General features: G+C 41.4%; 1 protein-coding gene across 2 annotated transcripts in view; it reads right to left on the bottom strand.

The window, feature by feature from the left end:
* The window catches only part of kif16ba (kinesin family member 16Ba), a 149,679-nt gene extending 132,540 nt beyond the window's left edge, over positions 1-17,139 (bottom strand). For both annotated transcript variants that reach the window (XM_067989469.1, XM_067989470.1), the window contains exons 1-3: positions 16,854-17,139; positions 3,886-3,955; positions 1,044-1,157 (exon numbers count right to left, since the gene is read on the bottom strand). In XM_067989469.1, the coding sequence (XP_067845570.1) occupies positions 1,044-1,157; positions 3,886-3,955; positions 16,854-16,900 (231 nt within the window). In that variant the 5' untranslated portion in view covers positions 16,901-17,139. The remainder of the gene's footprint in view (positions 1-1,043; positions 1,158-3,885; positions 3,956-16,853) is intronic.
* Between the last annotated feature and the right edge of the window lie 513 nt (positions 17,140-17,652).

Genomic DNA, 17,652 nt, shown 5'->3' on the forward strand with positions numbered 1-17,652 from the left:
TTTAAAAATGTCAGAATTTTACATTTTTAAATGTTTTCCTTACTTTTCCTTTCTGTCTCTCTTTTCTCTCTTAATCCAATCTTTCTTTCCCTCTTTCTGTACCTAATTTGACATTGAATTCCCCCACTCTAAATTACACTTCCTTCTCAATCCTCCCTCTGTTTATTTCTCAATCCTTTAATCTCGTTGATTAAGGAGATACCCTGTTTGTCCTGTTGTTCACCAAGGTCCCAGGTGCCCTGTTGCCCTGGCTGCACCATTATCAGCTCATACTTCCAGCAACTCTCCCTCTGAAAAGGCATTCAGCATGTCCACCATCAATGTCCCAGGGTCCACTGCCACCCCTCTCCTGGCAGACCCTAGTGCCAGAAGACAGAAATCAGGCAGGTTTCTGCGCCCCATATCCCTGCCATCATTTACATGCCTGTCGCCTACCCTGCTGGGCCAGGGAAGGGAAGTCAAGGGCAGTGTTGGTGGAGGTAGAGATATGACAGTAAGCCTCCTAGCCTTTGATTGTCAGCTGCTGCACAGCCCAAAATCGAGCAGTATAGTGAAGGAATATCCAGCCCTCAGTCTCAGAAGTAAACAACTCCCCCCACCCCTGCCCCCAACCAAACCTCCAGCAAAATAACCTGAAATTTCCTGCTATCCCCTAAAGATGATCAAGCAGAACTCCAGAATGTCAATCCAACTTTAACTCATGCATGCGATTCTGTCTAGTGGCATGGCTGCAGCAGTACATGACCACTGTATTCCATGCAGTGTCACCTGTATTCATCCTTAAATCATTGAATCCCATTCTTACACAGATAAGTTAGACATTGCAACCACCAATCTTGCTTGCAATTTCTTCCACATTCCTACATCTCTATTGTAAAAAGAAATTCTAATCTCTATTCTCACTTGAGGCTTTCCAAATTTGTACTCTGTCCTGCACTCACAATTTATATTAAATAACTTACACTATGATCCATGCCTCAATTTTTTTTTGGGGTGGGGAGCAGATGAAATAAAGTGCATTTAATTGTCATAGAAAAACATACCCTTTCCTGAGACACAAACTTGGGACTCCTGCAATCAGCAGAACAGTAAGAATAGTCATACGTAAATGTCTTTAGCCGTTCTCGCCCAGAATCTCCTGAACTTCCTTCTGGAATCTATTGGAAAGGGAAAAAAAAAGTATATTATTAAAATCTTTAAAATTATCACCCGTTAATTAGGTTTTTTTTCAAATTTTATTTAGAGATTTATGTACATATTTTAAACAAAAAAATGAAATGTCTCCTTCGCCAGCAAAAGCAGAAAGAAAGCCACTTTAACTCACATTTTGGAAACAAGGCTGGTTTGAGGACTTTAGAGCTCACCACATTTAACCCTAACATTTGCGCAAAGTTCCAAAAAAGTTCGGCATTTACCCTGGAATGAGCCTAATGTAAGATACTTCAAATTCGGGAACTGATAAACATTTTTACAAACAAGGGGAAATAAAGTACATTAATTTTGGAAGGAAAACATCTTTATGGCAGCTCAACATTGCCAATGGAACAGGGTACTTTACTAGGACACACTGTTCAGTCACCAGTGCAATATTCTACTTTGAACACCAAAGCATTTCTGGAAAAGTGCTTACACGGCATTGAAAGTATTTTAGTGTTCAATACTGAAAAGAAAAAGGAGGGATATAAAATGCATATGGTTTTTATTGTAGCAACATTCTAGGCGTTTCACTGTTGTACTTTAAGCCACTTATCGTGCTTGTAGTTTTCCTTATATTCCTTGCTCATAACATCTATCATACCATTTCTTTCTCCTGTATGTTAGTATTCATTCCTTTTTATTTCAAATTCCAATTCTTCTTCAGTTATCTATTATTTTCCCTCTTGCCTCCGAGTCAGAAGATTGAGGTTTGACTCCTCACTCCAGGATTTTTTTTTTTCCCATTCGTTCATGGGATGTGGGAGTCGCTGGCGAGGCCAGCATTTATTGCCCATCCCTAATTGCCCTTGAGAAGGTGGTGGTGAGCCGCCTTCTTGAACCACTGCAGTCCGTGTGGTGACGGTTCTCCCACAGTGCTGTTACGTAGGGAGTTCCAGGATTTTGACCCAGCGACGATGAAGGAATGACGATATATTTCCAAATCTAGATGGTATGTAACTTGGAAGGGAACGTGCAGGTGGTGTTATTCCCATGTGCCTGCTGCCCTTGTCCTTCTAGGTGGTAGAGGTCACAGGTTTGGGAGGTGCTGTTGAAGAAGCCTTGGCGAGTTGCTGCAGTGCATCCTGTGGATGGTACACACTGCAGCCACAGTGCGCTGGTGGTGAAGGGAATGAATGTTTAGGGTGGTGGATGGGGTGCCAATCAAGCGGGCTGCTTCGTCCTGGATGTTGTCGAGCTTCTCGAGTGTTGTTGGAGCTGCATTCATCCAGGCAAGTGGAGAGTATTCCATCACACTCCTGACTTGTGCCTTGTAGATGGTGGAAAGGCTTTGGGGAGTCAGGAGGTGAGTCACTCGCCACAGAATACCCAGCCTCTGACCTGCTCTTGCAGCCACAGTATATATGTGGCTGGTCCAGTTAAATTTCTGGTCAATGGTGACCCCCAGGATGTTGATGGTGGGGGATTCAGCGATAGTAATGCTGTTGAATGTCAAGGGGAGGTGGTTAGACTCTCTCTTGTTGGAGATGGTCATTGCCTGGCACTTAATTTGAGCACATACTTGAAATAGTACTGCATTGTCGGAGTTGCCATTCTTCAAATGAGAAGTTAAATCAAGTCACTATCTTCCTGGTTCAGGTGGACATTAAAGATCCCACGGCACTATAGGGACCACTGCAAGAGAAATCATGGGGCAAGGGGAAAAGTGAGAAACCTACATCCTGTTACTCTTTAGGGCAGTATGTCACTGTTCAGCTTTTCTAACAGCTTCCAGTCCCTTATCGTTTGTGGCTGGGTAAGAATGATTTCACCACAGGATTTCCTGGTGTCAGTTTGTTATTTCATCACTTACTATATATAATAAAACAAAATATTGTAACTACATTTATTTAAAAGAGGAAAGGTTTAACCCATTCCTTTTTTTAAAAAAAAAGCGACCTTTAGGAGGTATTCTCATTTTTATGCTATATTTTCAGGAAAACTGCCATTATGGGTCCTGAGCTGATTTGGTGACCCAAGTTCCAAGGGCAGACTCAAGAAGCTCTAGATCAATCTCCATGCTGGTACTGATTTGCTTTAAAATCAAAGGAGTCACTTTCAGACACACAGCTCATCCTTATAAAAGTGTTAACCTAAAACAGAGTGTCTCAATGGACCCAATAAAACTGCACAAAAAGGATATTTCCCAATAAGTAATTATCCATTTTTTCTCCTTAGAGATAGAACACTTTGCATCAAAATATTCTCCTTAGCCCTTCCATATCCTTTAAAAATAAGAGCTGCATTTTAAAAAATTGGTCACATTTTATAGCTACAAAAATACTAAATGATAGTTTTAAGAGTTTAGAGTAGGGCATATGTAATTAGTTAGCCTAAAAGACCTATCAAATCAGATCACAATTTACATTGATGCAAATGGAGGCCTAGGACTGTGAAATGACATAAAATTACCCTTAAGTGAAAATTTCACAGAAGCAGGCTTTCACAGAAATTAAGTCAAGATTATCAGAGCTCTTAACAATAGGCATCCACAAGTGAAGTGGTTAATTTACAACTGCTAGGTTACATCTGCAATTCCACAAAGGGTCTCTACATCCTCTAGATACAATATGTGACAATTTTCATACAATCAGGTCTCTTAAAATATGCTGAAAAATAAATATTGAACGGACTGTTCCATACGCAGTACAATACTGAAGGTGAGCTGATTAAAATTTTAAAGTCCTATACCTTTAAGTTTGTGATTGTTGTCTTGTTTCCTTCCATGCGTATGATGAACTTGGCATCCAAATCCTTTTCTCTATAAATCAATTATTTTTGTACAAATTAATAAATAGGATTACATTAAAACATTAATATATTTTAATATATTAGGTTGCAGCAAATCAGCAACCTAAAGTTTTATTTAAAAATTTCAGGAATTAAAAATCTGGTTACTCCACAAGATTTCTAATAAGGAATTATCAAAAGTCTTTTACTCTATGTCAATTTTACAGCAGCCACTTACTTTCTTTCCACAAACAAACAATTACAAAAAAAGTTTCACATTACCCTTTTTAACAGAGAGAAATAAAACAAGAATATGTAACGAAAACATTACTTGGCAATGGTCTTCAATAAACAAACCCCAGGCACAAAACAAAATTTCAATAGATTTAGCTATTTCTGCATCTTTTATATTACAACAGTAAAGTCTCCACACGTCCCCCTCCCACCTCCACAAACTACAGATCACACCGTTTCTGCCAATCAGTCCTTCTATTTTCAACATTCCCACTCTGCTTGGAACTATATTTTTCACCGTTTCGTTGGCTCTCAGTCACATTTTCTTGTTGTTAATGCTTCCATCACATTTCAGTATATTAGCCTGTGCTTTTTAAAAAAACTATCTTGATTTCCTAATCTATCCGGCTCCATCCCCAAAATCTAGAGTTTAGGTGGAGGTGGGGAGGGAAAGGAGAAGGTAAAAGCTCATTAATAGATGCAGTTGTGGCATCACAACAGGTCCCACTAATCCAGTCAGCACCACATCATTCATACTCAGAGCTACATAAAAAAAATCGGTACCAAAACCACCTTTAAATGAGATCGGTAAGGAATTGGTTTAAATACTGCCTTTAAATGTACACATTAGCTGATACAATTAGTAAACCCGTTCAATCATATTTAATAAATGAGATTAATGTACCAGCTACGTCATTATACCTATGCTTCAAATGTTAAAATAGTGCACCTCACTCATGGCAGCCAATTGGGTGCTACAAAAGCAAATGATTGCTTCCAATCCCAACTTTACACTTATAGTTTAAAAATCCTATTGTGTAGTATTAGTCATTTGATGAATGTTTGTGGCAGAGAAGGAAGAATCATGCTGCAGAATCAGGCAGAACTAGCAGAACCAATCTGGCCTCTCTTCAGCGGCATTGACATCAGATGTCACTCAGACCATCCTGGCTGATGAAGAAGGGTATTAGTGGATCTAAAGAGGCAAGTCCCTTTTTTTAGGAACTGAATTTATAATTTTGGATTCACAAACATCATGCAAATGCTCCCAGTATAAAGTCAATGAATTTAAGCCCGCTGTGATTCGGTCACCTTCACCTCAATCTACCCAAAGTGGATGCCAGCTGGGGAGTGAGCTGGCTGGATAATGGGAAATGGAGTGACTGCTTCTGTGTAACACTCCAGAGTTAACATTATACAATGCACAATGCAAGTAAATGCTACAATTTATAAGTTTCTACCAGCATGAGTCCAACTCCTGTGCTGACAAACAAATCAATATATAGATTTAAAGAACTTGAATATATATAGTGCCTTTCATGACATCAGGATGGCCCAAACTGCTTTACAGCCAATTAAATACTTTGGAAGTGTAGCCACTGCTGTAATGTAGGAAACATGGCAGCCTATTTGCACACAGCAAGGTCCCACAAACAGCAATGAGTTAATGACCAGATAATCTGTTTTAGTGATGATGGTTGAGGGATAAATATTGGTCACAAAACCAGAGAGAACTACCTGCTCTTCTTCAAAATAGTGACATGGAATCTTTTACATCCATCCGAGAGCGCAGACTGGGCCTCGGTTTAACGTCTCATCCTAAAGACTTTGTTACTTTTTCAAGAACTCAATAAGGTTGGTTAAAAATAACCTTCCTTTTAGAAATCCATGATTTTTAAAAAATATTCTCTGTCTCTAGATGTTTTATCATACATACAATCTGTACCAGCTTCCTCCGAAACTTGAGCCACCCAGCTGGCATTTACAAGCTGCACAAACATGCCTGCACCTGTGATGTGGTTTTCAGTTTGAGGAAGTTGGAGTCGCTAAAGTTGTACGGTCACTATATCCCTTCAGGCACAAATTCTGCAACATTTAGTCAATCTCCCGGCAACTTGGGCAGAAAACGTACATTAGAAACTAGCCAGATCAGTTGTGTGATGTCCAACAACACACTAGAATCTATACCCAACTGCAAGAAGCACTGTTCAAACATCGACTCACTCCAGATTTGCCCTAAACACTGTGCCAATGTCAGTTACTGTGAAACCCACAGACAGTACAAAGTTTTATCAAATCTTGTACAAAGTTCATAAAGTTAAATTTATAACATGTGTACACCACAATAAGCTACTTTAATTTTTCTTTGTAAGTCATGCTAATTGAATGCACCTAATGCAATACAAACTGGTTTATGAACAAAATCACACAAGTTTGTGTGTGTGATCATGTGAACAATTAAAACCTTTCTAGGCCATAGTAGCCTTCACATTAGATATACTTGGATAAATAAACACAGCTCAATGCACGATGCATACATATGGTTTCCCAGGACCCAAAGGGCTAGGTTATATTCCTACAGTGTGTGGAAGATGAGAATGAAAAAGAATGAAGAATGTAATGATACTTTAATACTCTGGAATTTCTGCTTGATTACCTTCAGATGCCAACAGAAATGGTTACCTTTGGTGATCCTCCTCACTTATCAGTAACGGCAAGAGGAGATGACAGCGGAAATTGTACAACATCCGTAGCGAGGACCCAAAATATCCTTTTCTCAACATTCGTAAGAGCATGAAAGCATGGAACTATATATCAAGCAACATAAATAACACTGCAAAAAGATCTGACCAGGTCACCCATGTGCTTAGTTCCTGTTCTGTTACAAAAATATTTTCTTAAGTACACCATGTGTAGTTTGTATCTTCATTGAGTAGTATTCAGATTCAGATTCTCCTCACCCAAATTATCACTCTTAAAATTGCAGTAGTGTAATTATAAAAAATGAAAACAATTAGGAATAGGGCAATAGAAACAGCTTTTTAAAAAAAACAGCTACATCTGCTGAACTGAATGCGTTCTCTGCTTGCATCACACTTGAAGATTTATGTTAAGGAGCTCATCTGGCACTTTGTTAAGCTCTATACAAGGAGTAACACTAAAGCTTGCTTTTGCAATCTAAAGATACATTTACAGTACAGGTTTCACACCATTAAAGTTATGTAGTGTAAATTGGGTGTGAAGACGCCCTCTTCCGCGCTGCTTCTGTGTAAGGTCGAGCTGTGGCTCAGGATTCAGACTCCATTTACATTTTAAATGCAGCTTCTATATGAAGCAAAACTGCTTAGCACCAACGCCACTGTTGTAGTGTAAAAAGGCAACCTTAAATTGTAAACACTAACGTCAGGTTTAAAAAAATTTATTAAATGCAGGCCCACTGCTTTAGTGACCGAAAAGGTCAAATTCAGTTGTTATTACATGGGATTTCTATTGGTGTTCTGGGAATCCTATTCCATGATTCTGACTGTAGTTTTCACAGAAAATTAATCAGTAGTTTTGACCATCAGATGCGAGACCATTACACCCAGAGCTGAAATGTGGATAAAGTTTCAATCATTCAGCAATACGGTAGTACTTTATTGCGGTGAGAAATGCATAGTGCAAATCTGGCCGCCTGCACCTTACTGGTCTCCAAAAAAATAGAAATACCCAAAGCATATACAGGTTACTGATAGTATATTTAGTCAGAGGATTCAGGGTATCCTTTTGAGGTATGTGACAAATCATATTTCTAGGTTATTCTTTCCAGAGTAAACTGTGATAAAAATCAGTGTATATAAAGTTTATTTTTTTAATGCCAGAAAATCTATGAATAAACCATCCAAACACCAAAAATCCAGAACCCATGATCAAGGCCACTGATTTAATGTTGTCACAAGAGTTGCAAAATTGAATCCCCAAAATATCAGTTATGCAAAATATATTATGTTCATCGCATCTGTGCTGGCTCTTTGCTAGATCAATCCAAAACTAATCCTACTGCTGTGTGCTCTCCCCGTAGCCCACTCAGTCCTCTGCTTCAAATATTTATCCACTAACCTAATCCTGAATGTTGACATAGTTTCTGCCCAGCCACTAACCTAAGAAATGAAATCCAGAGCCTCAAACTCTCTGTGTAAAGAAGTTTCTCATGCCCTCGTCTAAATCCCTTACATGCAATCTTGCATCTGTGGCCCCTCAACTACAGGATATAATCTGCTTCTATATACCTTGTCCCAGCTTTTCATAATTTTAAAACACGTGCACGCCCCGTAATCTGCGTCGTTTACCGACAAAAGACCCAATTTTTCAAGTTGTTTTTTCATATTTGTATTTCCTATCAGGCAGCATCCTAGGGAATATACATTGTACCCTCTCTAAAGCCTTAATATCCTTCTTATAGTGTGGAGCCCAATGTTGCACATGGTACTCTTAACTGAGTTCTTATTAAGGTTTTATATAGGCTCATCATTACCTCTGGCCTTTTAGATTCTATACCTCGTGAGATAAAACCTATCTTATCAAATTGAGGTGCTGCCCTTAATATTCTGTGAATCTGTATCCCAAACTCCTCTACTCTTCCACAATTCTGTTTCTATATTTTGACAACAGGACATATATTCACCACCATTTTCACAAGTGCTGTCAATTATAGCAATATGTCCATTCCAAAGCTAATGAATCTCAACTCCCAGCTTTAAGATTTTATATAGCATGCACTTCATAGCATACTTGACTACTTATGTGGGGTAATTTTGCCAGGATCTGCTCCTGGTGAGACAAGATAGGATAAATGTGTAAAGACAATAATCTAATAATAGGTACTCTCCAATAAACCCAATGTAGACTGGGAGCACATTTAGGGGGAAAAAAAAACTGCAAATGCTGGAAATCTAAAACAAAACCAGAAAATATTGGAAATACACAGCACATCAATTAGCATGTGTAAATAGGAAAAACAGATTTCTATTTTAGGCGTGACCATTTGCCAGAACTGGAAACTAAACAACCAGCAAGTAGGGCTGCTAAAAATAATGGGAGAAAGCGAAAGAAGCAAACGATAATGCAATCAGAGAGAGGAAGTTAATGGTGAAGTGACCTGCAAAATTGTTAGATGATATAAATGATCAGCGAGGCATCGAAAAGGTATTGGCCCAGAATTTGCTGGTTAGACAGACTTTTGCCCTCACCCTTCAGCTCGAAAAATTTTTGCGCCACAAATTGCTGGAAGTGTGAGTTGATAACGGCACGGCGAGGTCAATGGACCCTCTGGGACCTTGGTGAACAACGGGACCAACAGTCTATCTCCTTAACCAATGAGATTTAAGGATTGAGAAAGAAACAGAGGAACGATGGAGAAAGAAATAGGGTGAATTAGAATCAAATCAGCTACGGAAAGAGAAATAAAGAGAGGGAAAGTAAGATTGGATTGAGAGAGTAAAAAGAGAAAGGAAAAAAAAAAGAAAAAAATTTAAATTTTAAAAATCTCCAAGAATAATTTATGACCTGATGAGGACAAATTGATTAAAACTAGTGTTAAATATGCAAGTATTGTAAATATCCAAGAAAAGTAAGTGTAAACTGAACAATCTCTTGCTTCCAATCTACTTAAATGGCCTGAATACCAAAACCAACTGTAACTTTCAAATTTGCCAACAACACTAAAACAGAGAAAGCAGTAAAGATAAAGGATGCAGCTAAATATTTGCATGAGGATTTACATTCCCATTTACCTACCCAAAACATAACTTAACACTGATAAATGTAAAGCATTGCACTTATGATGCACATTTTATTTAACTTAAGTATACAATAAATGGAACTCAAATCAGTACGAGGGACTGGGAATGAAGGCTAGGAGTAATAGTCGAAGTGCTACTTTCAGTGTCTATACAATGTAATGAAGCAACTGAGACAGCTGTTATGATATAGCATTAACAGTGGAATACAAATCTGCAGAAGTTATGTTCAGGTTTTAAAATACATTGGTCATACCACACTTGGGAATACTGTATTCAGTTCCAGACACAATGCTACAGAAAAATACAAGCATTGCACAGAATACAGAAAACAAAACTGATCTCAAGAATAAAGATAAGCTGTGAGAAAAGATTAGAGAACCTCATACTGTACAATTTAGAGAGTTAGAGGTTAAGGGCAGATCTCACTGAAGTATACAAAATATTAAATGAAATAGATAAGGTATATTATCTTTGAAGACTACTTCATAGTAAGCTAGGAACGTAGAACTAGAGGACATTAAAATTTAGAGAAAAATACATTCAAAGCACAAATCTGGAAGAGCCATTTTTGCTCAGTGATAAATGTTTGGAATAATCTGTCATACAGGGCAGTGAAGGGAAAAACAGGGAAAGAAATCAAAATACAGTTGGATTCCAAGATGAGGACATTAGGATACTATAGGGATGAGCTTCAATGGGCTGAATGGCCTTTTCTCATTCTTGATTTTTTTTTCCCCACTTATGTTCTTATATCAGTGTTTTCCTTCTTAACTGTTTACAAATCAGTCTGGTATACTATTTCATATTGGGTCAAAGCTTGAGCAACATTTCCATCCCTTTGCTTCAGAGTTCACTGATGTGCAAGAAAGTGGCATCACTATCCTTGCAGTTTTCCCATTAACAGTATCCTACATAACCATTGACTACGAATGGGTAAAAACCATGAAGCTTACTTTGACAGCCCAGAAAGCTACCAAAGGCAGAATAAAAATAAATGTAAGGAATCTTATAACACCAGGTTATAGTCCAACTGGTGTTGTAAGATTCCTTACATTTGTACACCCCAGTCCATCATCGGCATCTCCACATCAAGAATAAAAATACACAATGGTGTAACTATACAAATGTTGAGTCATTGTATTTGTCTTGTTCAGGTGCAATTTGATCCCCAGTTCAGATAACAGTTAAACAGCAAGAACAAATTTCAAGCAGTTTATCTGATCAGCTCAATTAAACCACTCCCTTACAATATCAACAAGGTATGCTATTCCCTTGCAAGAGGAAATGAAATAAACACATGATAACATATAACAGTACATTATTACATCATTAAACTATTTTGTCAACAACACATCCCAGGACTGAGACATGTCCTTGAAATACACTCAACTTGTTATTCAATATAACTACAGGATGAATGCTTACATTGTGAACTGGGGATTTCTAATTTGTCAAATGAATTTTGGACTATTTTACATAGATTATAGGAGACTTTGGTAAAAGTCATAGGATCGCCTTGATTTTGTATAAATTCAGGGGCACTGTACAACAAACGCAGCCTGTGAAAAACATACATCCCTAGTTACACTATTAAAATTCATACTGGTGTAACAGTTAAGTCAAGAGCCACCCAACAAAGACATTCTGGATTTACAGATTCTTATGGTTGCAAAAACTCTCTGTTGTGTGTTCAAGACTTCGCGCATCCTATTTTGCTCATGCTGAGCAGCAAAGACCACTCTTGTAAGCAAGCCCTTGATCTCTGCCAACTGGAGTGTGACTTTATGCACATCTGGTGATGTAGCGTACTCAGCAGTCGAACAGAAACACGTGTTATTGTATTTAGCTCACTGAATTGACATGAACCCTCTCGTGTTTTCCTTGTCTTTGGATAGTGGAGGAATAAACACATCAATGGACCATGCAACTTAAGCTACAAACTACAGTTCATGTTTATTACAAGTAGAAATGTAATGGTCTAGAGTATAATTTAGCACCACCCACTACTCAGACTGCTACAACGTCTCTCAAACCTTACTGCAAAATGATAGCACACACCTCAGTACACATACTTTTTTTTTACATCAATCCTATCTAGGTGACTATTCAATTTATTCCAATCATTATATGTCCCTTCCTTTCCAATAAACTTTATTTTCTTTTACTCAAAATTCAAATAAGCTCTAAACTGTACGTGAGGCATTTTAAAATTAATTTTATTGTACCAGTACACGAAGTCTAATCGATCCAGTGCTTTCAGATTCTGGTTAGGTAGGCTCATTAACTAATCTCAGATTGTGTTCATTGTTCCGGTGATTTAGTTTCTTCAATCAGCCCTTTGTGCACTGGTTCCAACCTTTTAAGCATCTTAGTTAGATCTTTTATGTTCCTTATGATCTTGGCTCACCACTCTTATGCAGAACAATGACTGGTTTCCATTAACAGGAACAGGAGTAGGCCATTCAGCCTCTCGAGCCTGTTCTGGCATTCTATTAAATCATGGCTGATCTGTACCTCAATACCATTTACCCACCTTTTCTCCGTATCCCTTGATAGAATTTTTTGTTAAATAACAGTATCAATTGGTCTTGAAAATTTCAACTGACCCAGCATCCACAGCTTTTGAGGGAGAGAATTCCAGATTTCCCATACTCATTAAGAAGCATTTTCTCGCATTCACTCCTAACTGGCCTAGCTCTAATTTTATTATGCACCCTTGTTCTTGATTTCCCCACCAGGCAAAATAGTTTCTCTGTATCGACCTTATTGAATCTCTATCATTTTAAACACCTCGATTAGATCACCCCTCAAAATTCTAAACTCAAGGGGACAAAAACCAAGTTTAAGCAAGCAACCTGTCCACTCCTGTATCATTCTAGTGAATCTGCACTGTACCCTGTCTAAGGCCAATATATCTTTCCTGAAGTTCAGTGTCGAAACCTGAATACAGTACTCCAGATGTGGGCTGACCAAGGTTTTGTACAGTTGAAGCATAATTCCCCCCCGACTTTGTATTCCAACCCCCCTTGAGATAAAGGCCAACATTCCATTAGCCTTTCTGGTTGCTTCCTCTACCTGTGCACCAGCTTTTAGTTGTACATGGACATCTAAATCTCATTGCTCCTCCATAGCTCCTAGTCTTTCACCATTAATATTCCAATTTGTCTTTATCAGATGCAAAGTGGATGATCTCACACTTCCCCACATTGAACACCATCTGCTATAATTTTGTCCTCCTCACTAACATCTGGAAACTTGTGCCAAAATTGGGAGAGCTGTCCCACAGACTAGTCAAGCAACAGCCTGACATAGCCATACTCACATAATCATACCTTACAGCCAACATCCCAGACTCTTCCATCCCAATCCCTGGGTATGTCCTGTACCACCGGCAGGACAGACCGACCAGAGGTGGCGGTACAATGATATACAGTCAGGAAGGAGTGGCCCTGGGAGTCCTCAACATTGACTCTGGACCCCATGAAATCTCATGGCATCAGGTCAAACATGGGCAAGGAAACCTCCTGCTGATTACCACCTACCGCTCTCCCTCAGCTGATGAATCAGTCCTCTTCCATGTTGAACACTACTTGGAGGAAGCACTGAGGGTAGCAAGGGCACAGAATGTACTCTGGGTGGCGGACTTCAATGTCCATCACCAAGAGTGGCTCGGTAGCACCACTACTGACCGAGCTGGCCGAGTCCTGAAGACAGAGCTGCCAGACCAGGCCTGCGGCAGGTGGTGAGCGAACCAACATGAGGGAAAAACTTACTTGACCTCGTCCTCACCGATCTACCTGTCGCAAATGCATCTGTCCATGACAGTATTGGTAGGAGTGACCACCGCACAGTCCTCGTGGAGACGAAGTCCCGTCTTCGCACTGAGGACACCATCCAACATGTTGTGTGGCACTACCACTGTGCTAAATGGGATAGATTCAGAACTGATCTAGCAACTCAAAACTAGGCATCCATGAGGCGCTGTGGGCCATCAGCAGCAGCAGCAGAATTGTATTCCAGCACAATCTGTAACCTCATGGCTTGGCAAATTCTTCACTCTACCATTACCAACAAGCTAGGGGACCAATCCTGGTTCAATGAGGAGTGTGGAAAAGCATGCCAGGAGCAGCATCAGGCGTACCTAAAAATGAGTTGCCAACCTGGTGAAGCTACAACTCAGGACTACATGCATGCTAAACAGCGGAAGCAACATGCTATAGACAGAGCTAAGCGATTCCACAACCAACAATCAGAACAAAGCTCTGCAGTTCTGCCACATCCAGTCGTGAATGGTGGTGGACAATTAAACGACTAACGGGAGGAGGCTCTGCAAACATCCCCATCCTCAATGATGGCGGAGTGCAAAAGACAAGGCTGAAGCGTTTGCAACCATCTTCAGCCAGAAGTGCCGAGTGGATGATCCACCTCGGCCTCATCCCGATATCCCCACCATCACAGAAGCCAGTCTTCAGCCAATTCGATTCACTCCACGTGATATCACGAAACGGCTGAGTGCACTGGATACAGCAAAGGCTATGGGCCCCGACAACATCCTGGCTGTAGTGCTGAAGTCTTGTGCTCCAGAACTAGCTGTGCCTCTAGCCAAGCTGTTTCAGTACAGCGACAACATTGGCATCTACCCGACAATGTGGAAAATTGCCCAGGTATGTCCTGTCCACAAAAAGCAGGACAAATCCAATCTGGCCAATTACCACCCCATCAGTCTACTCTCAATCATCAGCAAAGTGATGGAAGATATCGTTGACAGTGCTATCAAGCGGCACTTACTCACCAATAACCTGCTCACCGATACTCAGTTTGGGTTCCGCCAGGACCACTCGGCTCCAGACCTCATTACAGCCTTGGTCCAAACATGGAAAAAAGAGCTGAATTCCAGAGGTGAGGCGAGAGTGACTGCCCTTAACAACAAGGCAGCATTTGACCGAGTGTGGCACCAAGGAGCCCTTGTAAAATTGAAATCAATGGGAATCAGGGGGAAAAATCTCCAGTGGCTGGAGTCATACCTAGCACAAAGGAAGATGGTAGTGGTTGTTGGAGGCCAATCATCTCAGCCCCAGGACATTGCTGCAGGAGTTCCTCAGGGCAGTGTCCTAGGCCCAACCATCTTCAGCTGCTTCATCAATGACCTTCCCTCCATCATAAGGTCAGAAATGGGGACGTTCGCTGATGATTGCACAGTGTTCAGTTCCATTCGCAACCCCTCAGATAATGAAGCAGTCCGAGCCCGCATGCAGCAAGACCTGGACAACATCCAGGCTTGGGCTCATAAGTGGCAAGTAACATTCGCGCCAGACAAGTGCCAGGCAATGACCATCTCCATCAAGAGAGAGTCTAACCACCTCCCCTTGACATTCAATGGCATTACCGTTGCCGAATCCCCCACCATCAACATCCTGGGGGTCACCATTGACCAGAAACTTAACTGGACCAGCCATATAAATACCGTGGCTACAAGAGCAGGTCAGAGGCTGGGTATTCTGCAGCGAGTGACTCACCCCCTGACTCCCTAAAGCCTTTCCACCATCTACAAGGCACAAGTCAGGAGTGTGATGGAATACTCTCCACTTGCCTGGATGAGTGCAGCTCCAACAACACTCAAGAAGCTCGACACCATCCAGGACAAAGCAGCCCGCTTGATTGGCATCCCATCCACCACCCTAAACATTCACTCCCTTCACCATCGGCGCACAGTGGCTGCAGTGTGTACCATCCACAGGATGCACTGCAACAACTCGCCAAGGCTTCTTCGACAGCACCTCCCAAACCTGCGACCTCTACCATCTAGAATGACAAGAGCAGCAGGTACATGGGAACAACACCTGCAAGTTCCCCTCCAAGTCACACACCATCCCGACTTGGAAATATATCGCCATTCCTTCATCGTCGCTGGGTCAAAATCCTGGAACTCCCTTCCTAACAGCACTGTGGGAGAACCTTCACCACACGGACTGCAGTGGTTCAAGAAGGCGGCTCACCACTACCTTCTCAAGGGCAATTAGGAATGGGCAATAAATGCCAGCCTCGCCAGCGATGCCCAGATCCCACGAACGAATAAAAAAAACTTAATCTGTCTATTTCCCTTTGTAACTTCCTGCTCCCATCTACACAACTTACTGTAACTGTCATTAACATAGATGGTGAAAATTTGAGGCCCCAGTACAGATCACTGGGTAACACTATTTACTATTTGTCACAGCCTTGAAATATGTTTAATTCTGTCTCTTCTGCTCTGGATTTTGGCACCCAGGCCACTCCACATTGTGGTCTCTCCAGATTGATTATAGCAGCATCTGCTCATTCCAAAACATCACCTAGTAAATGTTTGCTTGTATCTTGATCTACTATCTTCAGTTCACTCCATACCTGTGCTGTTCTGTGTAACAGGCTCACAATTGAATCATGTGATTTGAACTGGTGACTCAAATGATAATAAATTACATTACGGTGCACATGCTATTTCCACCAAAATAACCAGATAGCACTGCAGAGCAAATCATGTGCTTTCATTGTGAAAGCTTTTTGGAATCCACTAAGTCAGCACTATCAACAAAGAAGAAAACAAATCCAGCTAGGAAACAACATAAACCCACCATGCTCTACAAGCAACAATAATTTGCATTTATATAGAGTAGCAAAATGTCCCAAGGCGCTTCACAGGAGCGATTATCAAACAGAATTTGACACCTAGCCACACAAGGAGATATTAGGACAGGTGCTCGGTCAGAGAGGTAGGTTTTAAGGAGCATCTTAAAAGGTGGAGAAAGAGGTAGAGAGGCGGTGAGGGAACAAAGTAAACTATACTATAAGCCAGCAAACTACACCACCTGGTTATAACATCCCACCGATTGACAAATTCTGTAGGATCACTGGAGCAGAAAAAAAACCCCACTGAAATATTTTTGAGACGTGTCTTCTTTTCAATTAAGATCCCAGGTTGGTCGGATGGCTGGTTTTTTTTGAAACTTTTCCGCCCTGCACTTTAACAACTTCTCCTTCGGTTGATTCCACAGCCTCAAGACACAAAGACAGCGGCCGCAGAGGAGCGGCTTCCCCCTCCCCAACCCCGGGCGGTCCAGGATCGAGAACATTCTGCGGGGTGGCGGTGACATTTACCTCAGGTTCATGGGTCTCAGTCTCACCGCCACTCTCACCGAGGCCATGATTCATCACTTTCCGCCTTTCCTCTTTGGCTTTTATGCGGGTGATCGAAAGTGTCGTGTTTGTTTACTCCGGCCGGGCTGTCGGCTCCCTTGTTGCGATGGAAAGGCCACCCCCGCCGACGGAGCTGCCCACGGGCATTTAAAAAAGTTTCTCACGGCCGCCACCACCAGCAGCAGCAGCAGCACCGCCGCCGTGGCACCATGATGAAGTGTCAGGAAACTCGTATCGAGAACGGCTAAACGACGCCTACCGTGCCCGCCGAGGCTCAAAACACCGCACAACGTCCCCCCCCCCTCCCTCTATAGGGTGGCTCCAGGCGTGATTGACGGGGGAATCACCCAATCATCTCCACTCTCACCCAAAACACTGCTGCAAACCGGCAAAGGGCAACGTCAAGCGGAGCGTGCGCTGTTACCGTGGCGACGCGCGCGCGCGCGCCTGCCCCTGCCAGAACGTGCGCCCAACGGATTCGGGGGATTTCAAAACAAAAAGGGGACGGTTCACAGCGACGGACCACGAATGGCGACATGGACTCCTCCATTGTCCATATACACAGAGGACAACCAATTACTTGTTGGGTCAGTGTGATACAACTGCCTCATTAATCATATCTGTTGCAACATTTTTTTTAAGAAAGAAGTTTCTCTTGATAAAGAGCACTGTCCATTGTTCTGGTCTCTATATACCATGGTTAGACCACACTTGGAGCACTGTGCACAGTTCTGGTCTCTATATACTTTGATTAGACCAC

This window comes from Heptranchias perlo, chromosome 8 (genome assembly GCF_035084215.1).
Source record: "Heptranchias perlo isolate sHepPer1 chromosome 8, sHepPer1.hap1, whole genome shotgun sequence".
NCBI classification, from domain to species: domain Eukaryota; kingdom Metazoa; phylum Chordata; class Chondrichthyes; order Hexanchiformes; family Hexanchidae; genus Heptranchias; species Heptranchias perlo.